Source organism: Monopterus albus, unplaced genomic scaffold, assembly GCF_001952655.1.
Source record: "Monopterus albus unplaced genomic scaffold, M_albus_1.0 scaffold18.1, whole genome shotgun sequence".
In the NCBI taxonomy this organism is placed as follows: Eukaryota; Metazoa; Chordata; class Actinopteri; order Synbranchiformes; family Synbranchidae; genus Monopterus; species Monopterus albus.
Genome location: NW_018127898.1, coordinates 8675767 through 8697450, shown reverse-complemented (window position 1 = coordinate 8697450; position 21684 = coordinate 8675767). Strand labels below are relative to the sequence as shown.

Sequence of the window (21684 nt, the reverse complement as noted above, 5' to 3'; positions counted from 1 at the left end):
GTCTTAAGTCTAATCTTAAAGGTAGAGAGGGTGTCCGCCTCTCGAACTGAGACTGGGAGCTGGTTCCACAGGAGAGGAGCTTGATAGCTAAAGGCTCTGCCTCCCATTCTACTTCTGTGGACTCTAGGAACCACAAGTAAACCTGCACTCTGAGAGCGAAGTGCTCTGTTAGGATGATAAGGCTCTACGAGGTTTTTAAGTCAGACTTTGTGCACAACTGCCACTGCTTCCATTCTGCAGGGTTTGTTCTCACAGTGTGCTTGTGTTCATCCTATCTGTTTCCACTACAGCCTGATTGCTGAGTAAAATAGACAAATTCAAATCCAACCAACTGTAAAGGTCTTTTTCTGTCTCTGGTGTGCCTTGAAATACTCTCAGGGCTTGTTGGTTGCTCTGGAATTCATTTTAAAAAAAGGTATGAAAGGTTCAGTTCAACCGCTGGAAGCATAGCCTGATAACAGCTAGTAACTCTCCTCTTGCATTGTTTGTAGCCTCTAAATGTTGGTGTAGCCGCTCAGAAAACAGAGGTGAAAGTGTTTGTGTGTTTGCATGTGCAGACCGAGGAGGAGGAGGGGTCCGCCTTTCGTTGTAATCCCTTTCAGTCTCTTATCACCTCTCACATGCAGAGCAGCAGTAGGGGGAGGAGAAGAGCCCAAGCCTCATGTATCAGCACTGCTCATCTCCCTACATTATTAAACATCCATATTTTTCATATTTCATTGAGCCCCCTGCGTCTCAACAAATCACAGTGTGCTTAGCATTCAGACGAGAATGGGATTTGGTTAATAGATATTAGATTTGTAGATGGTTATCCTGTAGCTATGTCTTCAGTACACAGAGCCAGTTGATCAGCCACTCTTGTGAGCACCACTGATAAAGTTATAGCTGGATGTCTCTTTGTATTTACTATTTCCATAGTCATATACCAGTTCTGTACTAAGAAACCAAAGTGAAACAACTTCTTGCTCTCCTAACTTGTCCCCCTTTCCCCCCTCTTCATCCTCACAGGTCCAAGAAGGTGACAGCCTTAGCCGAAACATTACAAAAAGCTTCCCTGCGGAAAGAAGACTTGGAGCTGGAGCTTGAGGAGCTGGAGGAGGCAGCGACAATGGTAGTGGAAGAAGAAGGGCAGGGTGCTTCCAAGAATGCTCTGATATCCTGCAGCGACAGCAGCTGCACCAGCAACGAGGAGTCTGATGAGAGTGAGGAATCTGAGGCTGTAGGGCAAGGCTGCACCGAATCCAGTGAGCGAGAAGGAGGAGGAGGGACATCTAAGCACAACCCTCTCCAGCCCCACCCCACCTCCACTGCCTCTCCCATCCCCCAGGAGCCCGCCAGCACACTCCTCTCAGTGGAGAGGAAAGCAAACGCCTTCCCCGCAGCCTCAGAAGGCTCCAGTCAGCTGATTCAGGAGCTGGGGGAGCACTTTGCAGAGGAGCTGAGAGTCTCTCCAGACTCTGGCTACAAAGCAGAGAGAGACAGCTCACAGCTGAGCAGTGCTGCATCAAAGACTGAAGTAACACCTGGGAGGTGCAGTAGTGGGACTCTGTTAGAGCTGAGCCCTCGCCGAAACCCACTGCTCATCGTTCAGACACAGGAAGAAGACGATGAGCTGATGATGACACTGTCTTCATGACAGAAAGTGTCCTGGAACTCGAATGCCACTTGATGAACTTTGAACTGTTAACTTCATGTAAGTGTTCTAAGAAAATGTGTTTTGACTTTTTTATCTTTTAATGATTTCATTGCCAGTTTTTGATTTTTCTTTTAATTGTTGCTGCTTTTCTTTGATACTAAGTGATGATTTTAGTGCTTTAAATAAAGAGGAAGAAGAAGAACCAGATTTTCTATAGCAAATTTTTTCTCAATTGATGAACATGTTAAGCTTCATTGAAATCCTCATTTCCAGTTGTTTAATGAGCATGTGTGCTTTTAGTTGTCCTCATTTCATTAGAAGGTAGAAGAATTAGCCCAGCCTCCTCCTGCTTTTGTCTTGCTTGTTACCTTACTTTCCTCTTACTGCTGCTCTGTATCTAAGTTGCTATGCGAATGTGTTTATACATTTTGAACATAAAGTACTATGTTTGACTTGTTGAATTATTTCTGCTCCTTATTAATTATTCAAGGTAATTCAAGAGTATCTCTGAATTTGATTCAGTACACATTCACTAATCATGTAGAACTTCTCTGCTACCGTGTGTATTTCCACCAAATTCTATCTGTACATCCAATAAACCAAACAGAAATGCCATTCCAGAAGCTGACAAGTGTTTGTCATTGTTCATTGTTGTATATCACTCAGCCAAAGTGCCTGGCAGAGCTACGCTGAGGGAGTTATTCTTTTTCTAATGAGTAGGAAAAACACTAACGCCTACCTAAAGCCAAAGCACTGACTGAAGTGGAAACTGCTCTGTCGGCACTAAACAGGGCCACGGAGCTCCAAGAGTGATTGATTCATCTGGCATCGTCGACACAGCTCAATATCATGGGCTGCGTCTAGCAGCAGAGAGGAAACAAACAAGGAAGCACATGTCAGGCAGATAGATGAGGGCTGCAAACGAGGCTGCAGCACAGGAGCCGTTTGTTGGAGAGATAAGAGCGCCCTGGGGTCTGCAGCGTCCGGAAGATAAAGGAGCAGAGTGCCAGCAGAGACAAGCGGACACTGGCCAGCTCAGTCGTGCCCATGTCCCTGTACAACGGCGTCATATCTGGCTCACAGTGGGATTGATCAAGCACTGCCACAGTGTTGCCTCAGGTTTTTTTCTTCCAGGGTGAATAAAGGCAGCTCCAGGGCCATCGGTGATGATGATGGCTTTTTAAGCTGTCTGTTGGATTGTGTTAGGGATGGATGGCAGTGTTAAGCACCTCCCAAGAAGAGACAACTCCCCCATGGGAGCGAGCACCATCATCGCAGTGACTGTCGGCCCATTTAAACCATTCCTGGTACATGAGTCTGGGGACTTGCGTCCCCTGCAGGTGGCGGTTCCCTCCCCTCTCTGGGGTTTCACACTGATTAAGTGAAACTCGGCTCTATTGCCATATTTCATCTTAAAGTGGCCTCCATATTCCTTCATTAGTGAGGCCATCTCTGATCTGCGGCTTCTTCGCTTGTTTTTTCTGCAATTAATACTCTGCAAGTGACATTTTTCAAGAGACCAGACCACGTGTTAATGAATGATAAATTACACAACACTATCAGCTAATTAATGTGATGTCTATGCTTTGTTTTGACTTAGATTTGATAAATAGGTCCCTTACCCATGTAGTGAGTGTGACCTTTAACCCTCATGCGTCTGAAAACTAGAGTAATGTGGGCCACCTTGGTAATCAGCCCATTATCAACAGCACATGTCTAATAGTGGAGGTCCATCCTACTAATGATATATTTGCTCTTTACCAAGTCATGTATGAACAAACAACCAGAGCATGTGCAGCATTGTTCACAAGTCTTATCTGCATAATGGTACCTGAAAAATGCACAAATAAAATCACTAGGGGAGGAGCAAATCATCTGTGGCTCACACCAGAATTTCTTTCTTGAGAGTTTTTAGTGTTGCACAATGGAAACAAAGTTTTTTATTCACGATCTTGGAGATGGTAATAGTTTGACAAAATAAGCTTAAAGGAACTTGCTAAAAGCAACGGTAGGTTTGTGGCTTAAAATGCCATCAGTGGTAGCTTTACATAAAGAAGAAGGATTTGATCATTTGAAGTAACATATTGTAGACTCATTTGAAATCATTCAGGTTGGGTGTCTGTGAAGATAAAGTGCTCATAAAAAGAAACTATATAAATGCAGTATGTACTTGTGACCTTTCAAAATGATCTCACTTGTGTGATCATGTATTCCCTGTCTGCTTTTGTTTAAAATGAGAAAGGTAGCTGCAAGGACAGTGTCGTCATTGCCCTCTCTCCCTGTGACACACTGCCTCTAGTTGATTGTAACAGAAAACTCAATCTCATCTCTCGTTCCTGAGAGGCAAACTGATTCTGGTGCTTGAGAAGATTAATAGCCCTCAAGAAGAAATGAATCAGGCGCTCTCAAGGGCCTGACTCCTCCAATGGGTGCACAAATAGAAATCCTTTTCTGCATGCACCCTCTTTCTTATGTGGCTGTGTCTCCCGGTGCGCCTTGGCTCTCCCTTTTTGTGGCCTTTGTCCTGTGCCCTGTCACTCCAGGCTTGGCTGGCGAAGTGACGAGGAGCGGCCCCGGCTCTTGCGAAAAGGAAGCAGGTGGCTATTCTCTTGATCTCTTTCTTCAGGCCTTGTAGTCAGTCCTCTCCACATGACTGGCGTATGGTAATGAGAGAATGAGTGGATGGGATGTGTCAGTGTCTCTCAGGCTGACAGTGCTGACAGGGGGGGATTATCTAAATGGGCTATTTTCATGCTCTTAATCACAAAAGAAACAGTGAAATACCCCCTTTCCGCTGTGTGTGTGGGAGCATATGTATGTGGCTGCGTGCGGACAATGCTGGCATCCACTTGTCATCAGTAGCATTGCCTGGCTGATTCACCCTAATTGGTGTGAGCAGTGTCCGTTAAATCACTCCCTATCTCTCAGTGGACATGTGCTATCAAGCAGGGTAATGCTTCAAATTGCCTCTGCCTTGCTAGAGCTATGTGTATATGTGTGTGTGCGTGCAAAACGGTCTCTCATTGTTGTGCTACCATATTAAGTACATTGGGGCTGCTGTGACATAGTTGAAGTGTTAAGGTAAAGGAGAGTCATCAGACAGAGCAGCCATGTACTTCTTCAAATTCTGACCTGCTGATATCTGAATGCACATTTTAGACTTTTCCACTTAGTACATTACAAATCTAGGCCTGGGGACATGACTGCTAAGATACAGAACAGCCTGTCATAAAGTCACACTGGTAAACAGCAGCTCATTTCTAATGAGGCTGCCTCAACACTGTGCTGTCTCGTGCCTGTTCATCTTTTGTCCATAACAGTTGTTCCTTATCTGAGCCAGTCCATGCTCGGGCGTTATGTCTGTGTTTTCCAAAAGAGCTGCAGTCTTATGTTTGTTTTCATAGCTAAAACAGCTGTCAAATGCGATTAATATTTCAGCGAGAGACTGTGCTGGAGGGAACCTCTAAGTGCTAGGGGAATTGGAAACAACAAACCAGCACTGTTGCTGTCTGGTGTTTTCCCTGCTCATCTGTGTCTTCTGTATATATTTGCCTCTCTTCTGCTCTGACTTCATGGAACCGAGTGGCTTTTTTATGACACAGCGGCGCAGGATGGAAATCAAAATAAACAGTGTAAAGCTCTCCTGGTTGGTGTATTACTTCATTTCAGGCCATGATAGATTGATCATTCATTGCAAAAACTTCCTTTTCAGAGGCAGGCAGATGAGAGCCTTGTCAAAAGACAAAGAGTCAAACCTTCGAGGCAGTGCTTTTGAATGCTCTGCCTTATGTTCACGGGGCAGTGCCCTTTGGCCTCCATGTGAAGTCTACATTTGTGCCCCTCATGGCCCAGGGCAGAGCAGACTAAGCTTTAGACTAATGATGCCTCATGGATGTTGACATGTTGCAACCAGACAGCAAACAACAGCTTCTCATGCTTGTATTCCCTAAGCGCTCTTGCAGACAAGCTCCCCCTGACATTACCATCACCAAATCCTGACACATATAAAATCTTCTGCTTTCACATAAACACAGAAACACACTTGGCTCTGTTTCTAAATTCACAGTGCTCGTGCTTCTGTTGACATGCACTAAGCAAACAAACACATGGACTTTCCACCATGATCACAGCTGCTGGAACAAAATGCAACTTCATCCTGCCGTTTTTCATCTTCCACCTCCACGGTTGTCTTCCCAGTTAGTCCAACGCACTTCCTTTAACCTGCTCCTTCTATTTCATGCTTTGTCTCTCACACGCTCCCCTCACCCTCTCACTTGGGGCCTTCTTTCTTATCTCCACCCAACTTAAATTCACTCTCTTTACAGATCTCTATAACACGGTGTCAGCCAAGCCGTGTGTCATCACACCCAGTTGTGCAGCATTTCCAGCACCTCTCATGTTTACCCCTACACACACAATACAAAAGTTGGCCTCCTACCATATTCCTCCTGCCCCCCCAGGATGTGTTGCATGAAAGCAGATACTAGCACGTGTCGCTATGCCAATCCTGTCAGCATGTCATGGATCGGCTGCCCGCCGCAATTCAGTCGCTGTTGTCTGGCACGGAGAGGTGTAGATTACATCTGCATGGTACAGCACCCTGCTTCCCTGCTGACACACAGAATCAACAGAGAGAAGAAATGGGGGTTTAGGGAAGAGAAGAGAGGAAAGTTACAGAAGAAGAGGAGAGAAAAATCACTGCCACTGTACTATGCCTTTAAAGGTGGCTGTCTACACTTCATGGTCACTTTCTTTCTACTTTCATGAAAAGATTCTGCTGCTTTTCATCAAAGAACCAGACTTGAGGCTAATGAAACATTCCAGAAAGCATGTAAACTAAAAGTAAGGAGCAGAAAGTGACTTGAGTTTCTTTAGGATCACATAATGTGAGGCCTCAGCTCTTCTGCTGATATCTGGCCTAATGTGACTGGCACCTCACTGGATTTTGCTGACATCCCAGCATCAAAATCTGTATGTTGTATGTTAATGCTATCAAGCTGTGGCAACACTGTCAGGCTGGCTGTGAACTGAGCATCTCTGCACTTTAAAGGAAGCTAGGTAACCAGCTTGCACTTGGTTGCGAGATAAGGTTGCTGGGTTCATTTACTTATACACAAGGACACTATTGACCTCTAAACCTCTGAGTGATTGCATTGAAGGGATGATCATAGAGTACCAGTATAACTCAGTTGAAGTGCTTGTGAGACTGATGAACAACATTTGAAAGCTCCTTCACCCTTTCCTTTTCAACGTCGGAACTAGATGGATTATATACAACAATTTTTGTAACCTTCCCCAAACCAACGATTTAAGTATACTTATTTTTTGGCAGCAATTTTATTCATGTGTTTTTAGGTGAGAAACAGGGAGGAATTAAATTTCTTTCCTAAGTTCTTTTTTTTTTTTGTTCTTCATACTGCTTCTTCTGTCACTTTCTGTGTGTACAACCAGTGCAGCGCCATAAGTGCCTTTAAGCAGAGATGGTCTGAAAGTGTTCACCAATATTGCACTATTGTATAATCTAGTGCAATCCTTTGATTTTGGACATCTGGAACTAGTGTAAACACTTTTGCCTTTTAAGACACTACATACAAATTAGTTTCAAGCATACTGAACCCTTACTTTCATACAGACCCACGCTGCTTCACAGGTCAATATTGCACACCATTCAATTACAAATAAAAGGTTATACTATGTCTTAAAATCTTGTTTTTCTAAAACATATAATGAAAAGTTCATTTAACTATGATAACATGCTGTACAACTACCTGTTCCCAGTTTATTTTCCTTGAATCAAGTGTCAAAATCTTGCAGAATACTGGATCATTCATTTAATTAAATGGTGCTTGATTAAATTGTATTGTAATAGCTGTGGTGAACACTACATGGCTGTACCCGAGGACAGTGGGCAAGAGACTGAGTGAATACTGGGACACCAAAGACACCATCAGCTGTGTGCAAATACCAGACCAAAACCAGCCCAACACTTGTTACATCCCAGTTCTCTTAATTGTATCCACATTCCACACACTTGTCTTTTCCTTGTGTCTTGGTCCTGTCCCTGTTAGATTCAAGGAAAACAAACGCAGAGAGAGGAATCAAGGAAACACATTGGGTGTTACTCAAGTCTTTTATACTGTATGATTGTTCCTATGTCCTTGGACATAGGGAAGGACACTTCATGTCGTTAAGAACATGTTTTCTTGAGTCCTCTCTGCTTGCATCTTTTCCATGTATTTTTTTTGCATCTTACATGGCTGGAACTAAGAAACAAGGAAAAGATGCAAGTGAGGAAAACAATGACTCATATAATAACACTCGATATAGAAACATGAGATGTCCTTTCCTCTGTTAAGTGTCAGGTAACCAATTGATTTCCAGTGAAGGGGTGTGTCGGTCCATAAACAGTTTCAGCAGTGGAGAGATTTGAAGGATGGTCTCCAGGAAGAAATGAGGAACAATCAAAAAAGGGAATTGGGATGTACCATATGAGTGGAGTCACCAAAGTCGTCAACCAGAATAGTGTCAAAAAAAAATTACAGTCATTCACATCTGATATCAAAGACCATCTCTGGACAGAGACAGGGTTGATAATGTGCCTCACATGTACAATCACTTTATCATGTGCCCATGATAAGATGAGTTCCAAGAGTGGATAAGGAAGGAAGAGCAGGAACCCTCATCGAAGGACAAACCTCTGCACGGTGTGTACCACCATCAAATAGAAGTGGCTGATAACCAAAAAGTCCTACCAGTGGCTGGACAAAGCTGGACTGAAAGGCTGGCATAGTGTACAGAAACATCTGTGCTGAGTACAGGCTGGAAGTCCCAAAGTCAAAATGGGATACACCTCCAAAGGTGTTTGAGAATGACCAAGCTAAGATCCTGTGGGACTTCCAGATACAAACTGGTAATGGCCAACCAACCGGACATAGTAGTGGTGGACAAAGAGAAGAAGAAGGCTGTAGCGATAGATGTAGCAATCCCAAGCGATAGCAACATCAGGAAGAAGGAACACGAGAAGCTCGAGAAATACCAAGGGCTGAAAGAAGAGCTAGAAAAGATGAGGAAGGTGAAGGCACAAGTGGTCCCCATGGTAATAGGAACATTGATATTTATATATAAAGGTCAAGAATAAACTCCCACACCCAAATAAAGCTCTTAAATATAAATTAGGATCATGTGAATTTGTTTCATATCAGCTTTTCACACTCAAATAACATTAACATTCATTATTACATCAATAAAGCTAACACGCATATTTTTGGAAATACTCCTGTTACCAGCCTGATTAAGCTGTCCTCTGATTTCAGTGCACAAACATGGGAGAGCGGGTTGCAGTCGGGTTGAAACCGTGTGTTTCTCTTTAATATATCCCAGCCCTGGGTGCATAACTCTAACATACACTGATCTCTTCAACACAAAAATCAATGAGGTGCCCGCCCACTCACACAACATCCATCTCTGCGGTTGAGTCAGGAGACTCCAGCCTTCACAGCATCTCTGGGATGTTAGCATCCCAAGTGGATTTACTAGTGTGTCGACATGCATGTTTATTCACATGCCTCCTCTGCCTGATGTAATACCAGAACACCCAACAAGTCATGTTACGAATCTTATCAGAAGACAACAGGGCCTTTTTAAGTGAGCAGAAACATGAGCTGATATGTTACTAAGTGGCACTAAAACTACTAGTTCATTTATTCTTGTAGGATAAAAAATTTCTAATGTTCACAAAAGTAACAAAACACAGTGAGCTGCAAAATGGCACAAGATAAATTACATCACAAAGTAAAGAAACAAAGTCCTCTAGCAGCCACAGATATGATGACCTGTGTGTCAGAGGGAGCAGGAAAAGGCCAGTAATATTATTATTGAGCCACAAGTTCTCAGACTGAGAGAAGTCAGGGTGGATAGGTCAACAAAAAGTGAACTTTGACACAGGCCACCAGTGTTAGTTTTTTGTGTTCTACCAACACTTAGCACTGGTTCCTTTGAACCATGGCCATGATTGTTCCCTGATCTTCACCACCTTATTATTCTTGTAACCATAATGGCGACAGTTCACTAAACATGATTGTTCCCCAAATTGTTTTGTGACTAAACCTTAGCAAACCTTAAACATAGTGTTGTCCGATCATAAAATTGATGTATTTTTACACTGGAGATTGTACTGGAAGACAAACAATGTCATCCTGCCAATAAGGGTAACATATACAGTATGCGACGTTCTGGATGGAATGAACAAGCAGCATATTGTCGCATTAAAACGATATTGCAGTAGGACATTTTGAGAAATACCCTTTTTTCCCTTTTGCCCTAACAAGATCAATACCGCTCTCATATGTGTTTGCTAAATATGAAGCCAAAGCCAGCAGTCAGTTAGTTTATTTTAGCTTAAAGACCAGAAGAGACTAAATTAGCTGATTTTGCTCTGCGGTAGCCCTGGGCCCATGGTTACAAAGGGGCCCACCTACTGGCCCAATCTGCCTGACGGAACTTGCATTTTTGTTGTTTAGTTGAATATTTTGAATAAAGTCTGTCTGATTTGATTGTAGCAAAATATAAAAAGTCAGACTTGGCCCATGTCTGTGTCTTTTGCAGAGCAAAGACAAGTCTTGGACTGCTGCCAAGGGGTTCTCGACTTATGCAGCAAACAGCACCAGCAGGGCCACTGTGTTCTAACATTATCTGTTATGGTCGTTGGTGTCACACCCTTAGTACCTCCTTAATAAAGCCCCTGCACTTTGAGTCAGTTTGGCTGCTATTGTCATATCAGCATGTCTGCTGTATTTCTGTTTCCCTCCCTATTCAAGGGAATAATGAAAGCAAAGAAACCCCAAAACTTCCAGGTCAGAAAATTTCTGAGATCAGTTTAAAATCAAGACGTGACATGTCATTATCATTCCAGATGTCAGTGTGGAGAGAAAGAGATATCAGGTATCAATCAGTGTGTGCGTGCACACATTATCTCATAGAATATGACCATAGCCCCTGAAGTGCAGATGCATGTGTGCGATCTCTCTGACTTGTGTAGTGTATACGATAGCTATTCTGTCAATATTGGCAAAAATGGTGAAAAACTACAAGTTGTGTGCTCTGAAGCGTAAGAAGCAAGAACAGAGGAAGAATCTTGTGGCCTCATGTTCAGCTCACAAACTTCTTCTCAGCACAAAAGTGTGGCAAGCAGCCCGCTGCTAGCCCCACCACTGACCAAGTAAGTTATGCTGGTGAGGAGCAAGCAGCTAGCTCCGCGCGTGTAGCTTTGGTCAATAAGTTTTACATTTCCACTTGGATGTGTCTCACACACCCATAGCCTACAGCATATAGGCTGTATATGAGCCCAGTACAGCTATGTGTGTGTGTGTGTGTGATGTTTAGTCATGAAATGTTCTGGTATTCACACGGCACCATAGCAAACCTAGATATAAATCATTTTTAAAAGCATGGGAAATATATCTAAAGCATTACAAAACATATTTTTTTCTTGTTTAACAGGTCAAAGTGCAACATCAATGGACACCATCTGAGATCTTTTGAAAAGCTGATCTCACTGATTTTGTGTATATATCAAGAAGCTTGACGACTGCTCATATATTCACATCTGGCAGAAACATTCCTTTTCTCACAAGGGGGTCAGAGAGGCAGCAGTGAATAAATCTAAAAGTGGATAATTCTCTGTAGCCATCACAGAGAGAGAGAGAGATGAAGATGGAGAACAACCTATAGCAGAGAGTCTAGTGCCAACAGCCTCATTCTTGGAAATGTACAGCTTGGCAGTCTCACAACCATCCAGCGTGTTGGGGGATGTGAGAATGTGACAGAAGGCACTGTGACAGGCTCTAATAGAGAACAGGCTTTGATTCTAGACACCAGAAAACAAGCATCTTGTCGTCCTTGAAACTGTGAGATGGCAACTGTTTAAAGCTAATAGGCAAAGTATGATGTGTTACTGTCCACTTGTTAGGTTGTGAGATTTTGTATGTTTGATATTATTATTCCACATTACTCTTATGTTAGTGTGTTGTAGTTTTAAATTAATTTAATGGGGACTTTATGTTTTCCTCACCCTCTCCCCAACCTGTTGTATATCCACTTTGTCTATTGATTTCCATTGTGGTCATGCACATTTGAATTTGAGTACACTACATTCTTTGACTCAATACAAGTGATAACAAAATCACACTGTGTGAACTTTGTGACATTCTGTAGCTGTTTATGTCAGTTGGCTGGTTCATAGTGGGACTTTATTTCTACTTCTCAAGGACATTAAAGTGACCTAATTTGTGATCTGGTCACCATGATGGAGGTCCATTCCTCCTGACAGCTTAGCAACAATACCAGGAAATGCTTTACTGCATTTATAATTTAGCTCTTCTTGAAGTTGTAACTAGGCTAGCAGCAGTGTGCAATAAAGCATAACCTTGGAAGCTGTGGGCCAACTTGGAACAGATTATTTCTTCACTGACCCATCATAATGATTTTGTATTTAGAGCAACTTGCTTTTAATGTTTCATCCATATACTGTAGAAATATATTTATAAATCTTTCAAAGAGTCAGATAAATTAGTTTTATTGTTCTGACATCACACCAATGGCACGTCTATGGACTGAGCAGAAACACATGGGTAGAGCACTGAGCTGCACAACATGGAAGCCATCCTGGAAACTAGAAAACTTTGATTCACGCCAGATGAACAAATTTCATTTGAGAACATAAAGCAAAGTATTGGACAAGAGGAGTTTTTGACCATATAATGACACTTGAGGAAAAAGAGCAGGGATCAACAAAGTACATAGAGTTAATTATTAGTGGAACATTAATGTCCTAAATATTCATGGGAATCCATCCAAGGGAACCGTGAACCTACAGCATTTCTGGGGAATCCATCTAATAACTGCTGAGATATTTTAGTCTGGACCAAAGTGGTGGACTGACAAACCAACATTGCCAGCCTAAAGCTGCGCTACTAGTGTGGCTGTAAATACAACTGCATGATGCTGTTGCATGATCATGTGACCAGCTGCAGCTTACATTGTGCTGTGTTTAACTGGCTGAGGTTATTGAAAACCAAGGTGACAAATGGCATTGCTTGCCAGCTCATCATTTTCTCATGTGATTCCTAAGCTAATATTTTAAATTATTTTTCCACCATGATGACACCCATAAAAAGGCAGATGGTTATATAAGAATATGATATAAATCTTAAATACATCTATTTTTTTGTTGTAACTCATGGAGCCCTCTTATTTAGCATGGATCAGTTAGCAGGGCAGCTGTCCTGCCCTACAGGAAACCTGAATGAATAGGCCTTAACCTACCCTAGATGTCTTAAGCCTAATTGCCAGAAAATTTTCTAGGCAACTCCAAGACCTGTATAAGTAAAGCAATAATTCAGATGCTCTCAAATCAAGTCTTCTAATTATACAGTTTTTCAGGAGTCATATTTCATGTCCTCAACACAAGCTTTGTTCACAGTGACATACAGTGCTGTTGCATCTGTTCTGGTTCCAAAGTGTTCATTGTACACTTGTTCTCATTCATCTCAGCCACATCAGCCTGAACATTTAATACCAATTCAAAAGGCACAGAAAAGTAGAAGTACTGTGCAGTATATTATATGTTACAGTTACATGGATGAGTGCAGAACACATAATCTGCCCTGGGCCTGTTTCCACAGTGCAAACACTCGCTTCATTGGAGGACAAGCCACAACTTTCTCTGACATGACAAAGCAGCGGGCCGTGTAAAAGTCTGATCTGACACAGCTGCTTGACTCCTAATGGTGTGTTTCTCCTCACTTGACAGCACTCCTTACAATGTTATGGCGGCAAATTATTCATGTTATGTGGAACCATTAGAGAGATGCACGTATAGAATTTATCTGGAAGTACTTTTTTGACTTCTCTGTTGATAAGATATATTTGTCTGTAATACTGTGTGGAGGAATGTGTGAATTGGTGTGTTCCCCCTAGGTTAAATCAGTAACTTTGGTCCTGTTCTTTGAATGTGGATAACATAGTGTAGATAGCTTGATTTGATGGTTGATGATTTGGCTTTTTTTTTCTTCAACATATTATCTCAACAAACTGACAGCCATGAAAGTTTGTAAAGACATTCATGGTCTCAAGAGGATGAAACCTAATGACTTGGTGTCCCTTGACTTTTAGTCTAGGGACACCATGAAGCTGATATTAGTTTGCTTTCAAACTGTCTTGACAACTTTCTGATGGATTACTTTGAAATGTGGTAGTGATAATCACGCTGAATGTGAACTTAATCCTACAGACTTTGGTGATCCTCTAGGTTTTCCTTTAGCACTGAATATTTGCTGTTGGGATTTATGTTTTGAGTGAAATGTCTTGACTACAACTGGATGGACTCTCATGATGTTTGATACAAACAGGATGAATTTCAATAACGTCAGTGATCTTTAACTTTTCATCTATCACTATCATCAGGTCAATTTTTAAATTTGTGAAATACTTTGGTTTACGGCCAAATACGTCCAAAACAAATGGCATTCTTTGTCTTTAGTAGTAATTAGCTAACGTTAGCATGCGCAGAGGCTAAACTAAGATAGACAGTGCGGTAAACATTATATCTGCTAATTCTCACCAGTATCATTATGAATATGTTAGCATACTAACTGCAGAATTTAGCTCAAAGGTTCTATTTATACCTACACAGTGGCACTTAAGTGTTGGTCACTTGTGTTTTGGCAATGCACAGTGCGCAATACACACTAGCAATAGTTATGCATGTAAAATGGGAAAAGTAACATACCAAGTGCTGTTTATTGTTTAAATTGTCTTATTACAAATATGTAGGCTAGATTAAATAATTAAACCAAATAGTGTTTTCACAATGTCATGTCAATGAAAAACTAATATTAACTAACAAGTAACATCATGCTAGTCTGGGTTAGTTAAATCACACTGAGGTCTCTGTTTTAAGGGATAAAGCATAAACAGTGCAAACATTACAAACTAGAAACCTAGATTTTGTTAAAATGTGAAATCCAAAGCAAAGCAAATGGCTACACTAAACTCTTCAATCCACGGCCCAAGAACATTCAGCCACGGTGGAAGATCAAGTCACCACAATCCACTGTGCACTAAATACCCCATAATGATTTCTTTTTCCATTTGGTTCATTAATAATGTTGATTTTATTTTCATTATTTTCAACTCAAGTGTAAAGAGTTATCAGCAGCCCCTTAATTAAACCAAATGCATGTCGCCCACGTGGTGTGCTCTCATCTACCTCTCCCACCAGGCAGACAGCAAAGGGCAAACTCTCACCCTGGGCAAGGAAATCAGGTGTATTAACAAGTCAATGAGCAATTCATGTGTGTATAATTTCACAGTGAGCACATCTGACCTTTGTTAATGATGCCACTCAAACCTGCAGGTGGTGTTTCTCAAACCAAACTCCCAGCGGAGGGTTGTATGTTTTTGCTGCTGCTGCTGTTGTTGCGCTTAAAGCAGCTCACTGCTCAAGACTGGTAAGAAGCATGCATCAAGTCACAGGGAGAAAGGGAAAATAAAAAGAAGCCATTGTCTAAATCATTTTACATCAAAAATTGGCTGGTGCTCACTTTGTGTTCTTGTCAAGCCACTTTTGTGTTGCTTAATCAAAACGAATACAATGCCTTGCTTCAAATCCTTGTGAGCGCTGTTGGTATGCAAACATGTTTTCGTTCATGAGCACTTATACTTTTTTTAAGTCCCACCAGTCAGCGGAGAAAGTTGGGGGAGGGGGAGTACTTACCCTTTCATAGAGTGGCTTTCTTCTCCACCAGCTAGTGCAGAGAAAGAGACAGAGATCACCACGATTTTGCACTCACAGATACTTAAGTTCACTCTTGTGCTGCTGCTGTGATGGATCACCCTCGAGATAATTTTTTCCCATCTGAAATTTACCCTCATATTGTGTCTACCTGGAGTACTATTGGTTCATGAGGTGGAGCTCTGTTTTAAGCAGAGGGTTAGAAAGTCTTTGAAAAGCAATTTATCTTCTTCCACCCACTGCCACCATCTACCTGTTCACTCTTCCAGCTATTTTCAGCCATCTCCTCATCTCATCTCAAGGAGCCTTCTTACTCCATCTTAATTTTCTGTTGTTTTCATCACCTGCTGACTCACCCTCTCCATCTCAGCTCCCTGCCGAAACTACCACTCTCTTCCTTTGAGCTACATCACACACATCTAGTATTGTAAGAATCAAATGTGAGGGCTGGCCACACTCTTGCTGCTTAAATCTCTCTATAATGGAGCCCAAGGGTATTTGAAATTGAGTGTGAAGACTGCATCAAGGTCATTTACTTCACCCCACAGGATAGTGATGGATGTCTTGTCTGATTGCTCGATTTGGCTGCCCTACTTGAGGAGAGGGAATATATTTTATTGCATATTCTGAACAAGGGAGTGGCACATTTGTATGAATGGTCAAGAAGTCATTCTAAACAGGAGAAAAAGGATGTAGGAGGTTGGAAGGGAGGAGGTATAATTGGATAGCGGAGATACTGTATAATACTGTATAATAGCCACTGGAGCCTGGGGAGAGAGGTGTTCTGTGTCCAGGTTCCTGGGTAAACATTTGAAGGGATTAAAATAAAACATATTGATAGATGGATGGATAGCACGCCATCTGTCAATACACTAATCTGCCAAATTGACTGCACCTCTTGGAGCATTGTGAGGCTCCAAACAGCTGGATTCAGTCACAGGAAACCATAAACAGCAGCCACAGTCATCTGAAACCTTTCCCAAGGGCCTGTGATTTATAATCCCTCAGATTGTGTGTGCACTTGTGGGAATTGCTATAGACTGTGGTTGCACATGTCCTGCAGGGCTCAGCCCATGCAGTTGTATTGTGAGAATCACAGGGCCCATATCCTCAGAAAAGTAGGATCTAAAGGTGAACTAAACTGTGTCTTTGCCATTTTTCTTGGTCCATCCATGTTGTGAATTAGAGATTGGTGACCATGACAACCCCTTTTTTCATTTGGTAGGTCTCTCTACAGGCTATTATTATGATTTCATTTGGTTTATCTGAACAAATTGAAGTATAATGTCATAATAAGTCAAGATGGGTAAACTCTATGAAATTATTTTTGTGTCTGATGTCTGGGTGTCTGACTTTTGAAACTTTTAAGTACATTTTCTTGCCAGTACTTCTATACTTTAGCAAAATGAATGAAGTACCTTCACTTTTAATGGAGTATTTTACAATGTGATATTGCTACATTTATTTCCATAAATTATTTGAAAACCTCTTTCACCACTGGCTAAAACTATGGTACATTATATCCCCCCATGTCAGAGCACAGTGCACAGGGATCAAACCAAGCAGAATTGCTAAAAGAGCTAATGAATAAAACTGAATGAGAGAGGTTATGATCGTGCACTTATCTGGACAATAGCAAACATGCAAATAAATTTAGTCATCACAGTGCTTTAAAAATACAAAATAAAACTTTGCCTTATGAAAAACAAATGTCTCATGGTGTGCTCAGAACTGAGACACAAACATAATGTCATACTGTTCAGTTTCAGTACTAGGTGCATTCTGTTTGAGACTACAGGTAGGAATCCTTCAGTCTAAGGTGCTGAGCTATCAGATTTGTAATCAACAGGCTGGTAATTTAGTGAGGCGTGATTGTCTCAGTCTTTATTCAGTGGTTATGTTTGAGATTTAACAAAGCGTGAGACTGGGTCATGTCTCTATGCTGCACATTCTCAGCTACAGGCCTTTTGTTCTGCAATCCTTTGTGGAGTCTGCCCCGGATTCATTGAAACTCTCCACTGCTGAGTGAGCTGAAGGAGCTGCTTTTCTGTCACACACCCTTATTCCCTCCCTTAACGCACACACACATATGTATATACACACAAAGCCTGAAGCTCTGCCAGCATTTCGTGGGATAATCTACCTTCCTGAAGGTTTGCTAAAGCACCCTTCCCTCCCTCCTTTCCCACAAGCCCACTTTTCCTCCTCCTCCCTCCTCTCTCCTCTCACCTCCTCCTCGTCCTTATCGGCCCCAGTGTAAGCAGCGTGTGGTTTCCTGCCAAGTTCTGGGAGCCATGAGCAGCCTCTCCAAACAGGAACATGCATGAAGACATTCCACTGCTGAAGGAAGCGGTGTCTTCAGCCGCTCTCCCCCACTTTTCCAATTCCCTATAGACGCTTTCACATATCCCACACAGCTCCGCCAGGGCTTGACCACTGGACAATCAGCACACATGAACACATACAAATGTGCACAAACACACAAGCTTACAGCCATTCAGCACATCTATGGACATGGAAATGAAGATGGCTGTGAGGCTGTGTGCGTGAGAAAGATTCAAGCAGGAGTAGTAGGAAAAAAAGTGTGTGAGGGGCTACCTATGAGAGAGGGGGGTGCGCGAGTCCATAAAAGCAGTTTAATATTAATTTATTCAAGAAATCGAGCATCAGCTTCATGTGCCATCTCATCACAGTTTTGGTTTTGGAGCAGAGGTCTAATTCGGAAGACTTGTCTTCAGTGCGCTTACTCACTGCACTTATACGTAAGTTGTTGGAGAGTTTCTTCTTCAGTATGATTTTATTTTTGGAAATCCACGGAAGCTTTAGTTGAAAAGCAAGCATCACAGTGAAGAGTACTGAGAGAGCAGCTGGAGGGCTGTTACCTGCCTGTTAGAAGAAAACATTTGTTTAACACCGCAGGAGCACTCTTGGAAACTAGACTGCAGGTCTGGGTAAAAGCAAAACAAAAATGGCAAAGCTACTCTGTTCATTTAGATAAACGTGGTGAGATATAAAGAAAAAGAACAAAAGGCAGACTCACACTCACATCATCTGCGGGGGAAAGGGCAAGTAAGTCTAGCTGTGGTAACGCAGTAGAACTAGAACACACAGAAATGCCATCTGGGTGTCATCACGACAAAGAAAGATGACTAAATGACAAAGGCAGCAGCATCACTGTGAGGTAAAAATAAACTGTGTAAGCAGGGGGCACGAGAGGATGAAAACAGATAGTTTTTCTGAACAAAAGTCAAACAGAAATTAGTATTCAGGCAAGCAAACGAAGCACAAAAGGAGGCTTTAAATCATTTTCGTGTTTTCTCTTCTGGCATGTGAGGCGTATTGACTAGGGAATTCTGTGAGAGATGATTCATCACAAGTCAGTTTTCTCCTCTATGTGTATGGATCAGTGCCAGAGAGAGAGAGGGAAACAGAGGGAGAGAGAGAGAGAGAGAGGATGTGCTTTTAATCTGCTGTCCCACTGTCTTTTGATCAGCCTGTGTCCTGCTCTTCACATCTTATCTCCACGTTTCACTTTCTGAATGTTTTTAGGGAACAAGTAAACTGAGCAAAATGGCCCATACAGAGATGTTGAGGAAGTGATTTCTTTTCTCCTTTCCTGGGAGGTTGTGCTCACTAGCGATGTATACAGCACAGCAGCTTTTTGTGGGCCCACATCAGTGATTCAGTGCCATATTGAAATTACACAGTGGGCTCTTCTGGTGAAATTACAGAGTTTTGAAATTCAGGGCAAATGTTGGATGCTCAATACAAGCTGGAGTACTTGAAGCAAGAAGACTTGTATTGAAGATGTTAAAAAATTTGTCCTTCACTGTGTTTAATTGCTACATATTGAAGTTTCTTGTCATTTACTGCTCAAACTTTGAGTAGAACATTTCATTTGTTTTCATTCTGCCAGTAAAGTCTGCAAGAGTGTCACTGATGATGACAACTGGGTGCTGCTCAAGACCAGATTTATGCTTCAGTTTAAACCCACTTTAAACAAACAAGGTGTATTGGATGAATCTGTCATACTGCACCTGGCTAAGCAAGAGGAGGTAAGAAAGAAGACAGGGTTTAAGCTTCTTTCTGGTGAAATTGGTTTTTTTTTTTGTTTGCTTGTTTTTCATTCTTTACACGACTCTTTCTGCCATGTGCATATCAGGAGGAGCCTGAAAATGTAAAATGTATCCCTATATTTTGTCAGCGTCATCTCTGTGATGGCCAGCTTTCACCGCACCTTCAAGTGTGGCCATTAACTGTGAGCACTTTTGATTTTCAAGAAAGTCAAACTAAACGGCATATAAATCAGTTCTTTTTTAGCATCAGCAGATAACATTTGGATAACATTTATCCTTTCTACGCACTTATTCCTGTGTTGGCACTTTACAGTATGTTGGCATTAGACATAATTTGGGAGGTGTGGAATTGTTCAAAATGAAGATGTTGTGCTGTGTATATCCCGTCACACTGTGATAATGATAAGCATATCAGCTACTGCAGAGACTGACCCTGATTTCTCCAAAAACTAGACATTCCTCAGCTTTTATACATTCATGCCTACAGGCAGTACAACTTCAATAATCTACTGTCAGACACTGAGCAGCCCTCTGGTGTTATTGGAATTCAAGGCTGCGGTGTGCTTCAAACTAAATGTTGTTTGAGATGATGGATGCAGTTGGATTGAGTCAGAATGGTTTGTACATAACAGTCTGACAGTGAGTCACACTTTCTTTGAGTCTGCTGGAATTAAACGTTACAGTTTTGCACATTCATGATTGAAATGATTGTCGTCCACCTCTGCACTGTAGGCCTTTCCTCATGTCATGCTGTTCAAACTCACCTCTCATAAATAATGAATGAGGGCTAACCGTTTGTCTTGTGAAGTCGTCTGTGAGCAACTTTAGGCAAGCTGCTCTCAGGAAATACGTGTAAAAACTTCCTTTCATGTACTCTTCTATAAATCTACAAGTCTCCAAAGATATTGTGGACTTTCTAAAAATAATTTGGTACCTACATCCTACCAGTAAATACAAATGAATTCCACTTATCACACACACTCCAAGTGGGTGCTGTATAACTTACAAGTTTAAAAAAAAGCACTGTTTTCCCAGAAACTCATTATACAACCAGCAAAGCAGGGCTTAACGTTGTTTTGACTGAATTGTAGTTATCGGTAGGCCACCATGATGAAGCTCAATTAGAGCAGCATGCTATGAGCTAAGCTGAGGTAATCACTGGGCGGAGGGCAGACCTATGTAGAGGCTTGAATATTCACTCTGAACAGAAAAAGCGATGGATTCACAAAAGGACCTGGAGCCGTGGAGAGCAGTTAATGAGCCTACATGATTCACGCTTGGTCTCCCCTAGAGAGAGCCTTGTCCTGGGCAAAGCGGAGGCGCGCAAGAGGTGCAATGTTTGCTCCAACACATTCCATGACGCAGCCTGTCAGAGTGAGGACGGTAAGAAGGGGCAATTAAAAGTTGCTTTTGGAAATGCAGGGTGAATGAAAGTCTTCTGTGTCTTATTAGAATCTTGAATCAATCCAGAACCTGTGGGCATATTTATTTCTGTAAACAGAGGAGGACAATGTGCCCAGCAAGGCTGTATCATGCCTATTTACTCTGATGCCTGTGCAAAAAAAAATACTTTTTAATGGGTAATGCTGTTCAGTATTCACACTGAAAGACAACTGTTAATTTGTGCAATTTCTATGTAAAATTACTTTTCTGACAATTTTACATGGGATAAAACTGTCTGTCCACACACAGCTACTACAAACCCAGATAAGAAAAAGTTGGGATGGTATCCCTCCATCCAGTATGTATACCACTTAACCTAACGAGGGCCGTAAAGGGCTGGAGCCAATCCCAGCTGACATTGGGGAAGAGGCAGGGTCTACCCTGGACAGGTTGCCAGTCTGTCACAGGGCTGACACTTAAAGACAGACAGTAAGGACAGTATGGAAAATCAAAATTAAAACTAAAAATAGTGATTTGTAAATCCTCTGTGTCCTGTATTACACTGAAAATAATACAGCAGCATATTGTTTGATATGATATATCATCAATTTTATTCTTTGTTCAGAATAAACATTCACTTCAATTTTGATGCCTGCAACACATTCCAAAAAATGTTGGCAGATGCCTGCAACACATTCCAAAAAAGCCGGCACAATTGCATTTTGGGACCAGTAATGAGGTAAAATAATGAAATGATGATTCCATTTGAAACAGGTGATATCAACATATGACTACAT

General features: G+C 41.8%; 1 protein-coding gene across 2 annotated transcripts in view; it reads left to right on the top strand.

The window, feature by feature from the left end:
• The window catches only part of shq1 (SHQ1, H/ACA ribonucleoprotein assembly factor), a 44580-nt gene extending 42492 nt beyond the window's left edge, over positions 1–2088 (top strand). For both annotated transcript variants that reach the window (XM_020592768.1, XM_020592770.1), the window contains exon 12: positions 1009–2088. In XM_020592768.1, the coding sequence (XP_020448424.1) occupies positions 1009–1636 (628 nt within the window). In that variant the 3' untranslated portion in view covers positions 1637–2088. The remainder of the gene's footprint in view (positions 1–1008) is intronic.
• Positions 2089–21684: the final 19596 nt, after the last annotated feature.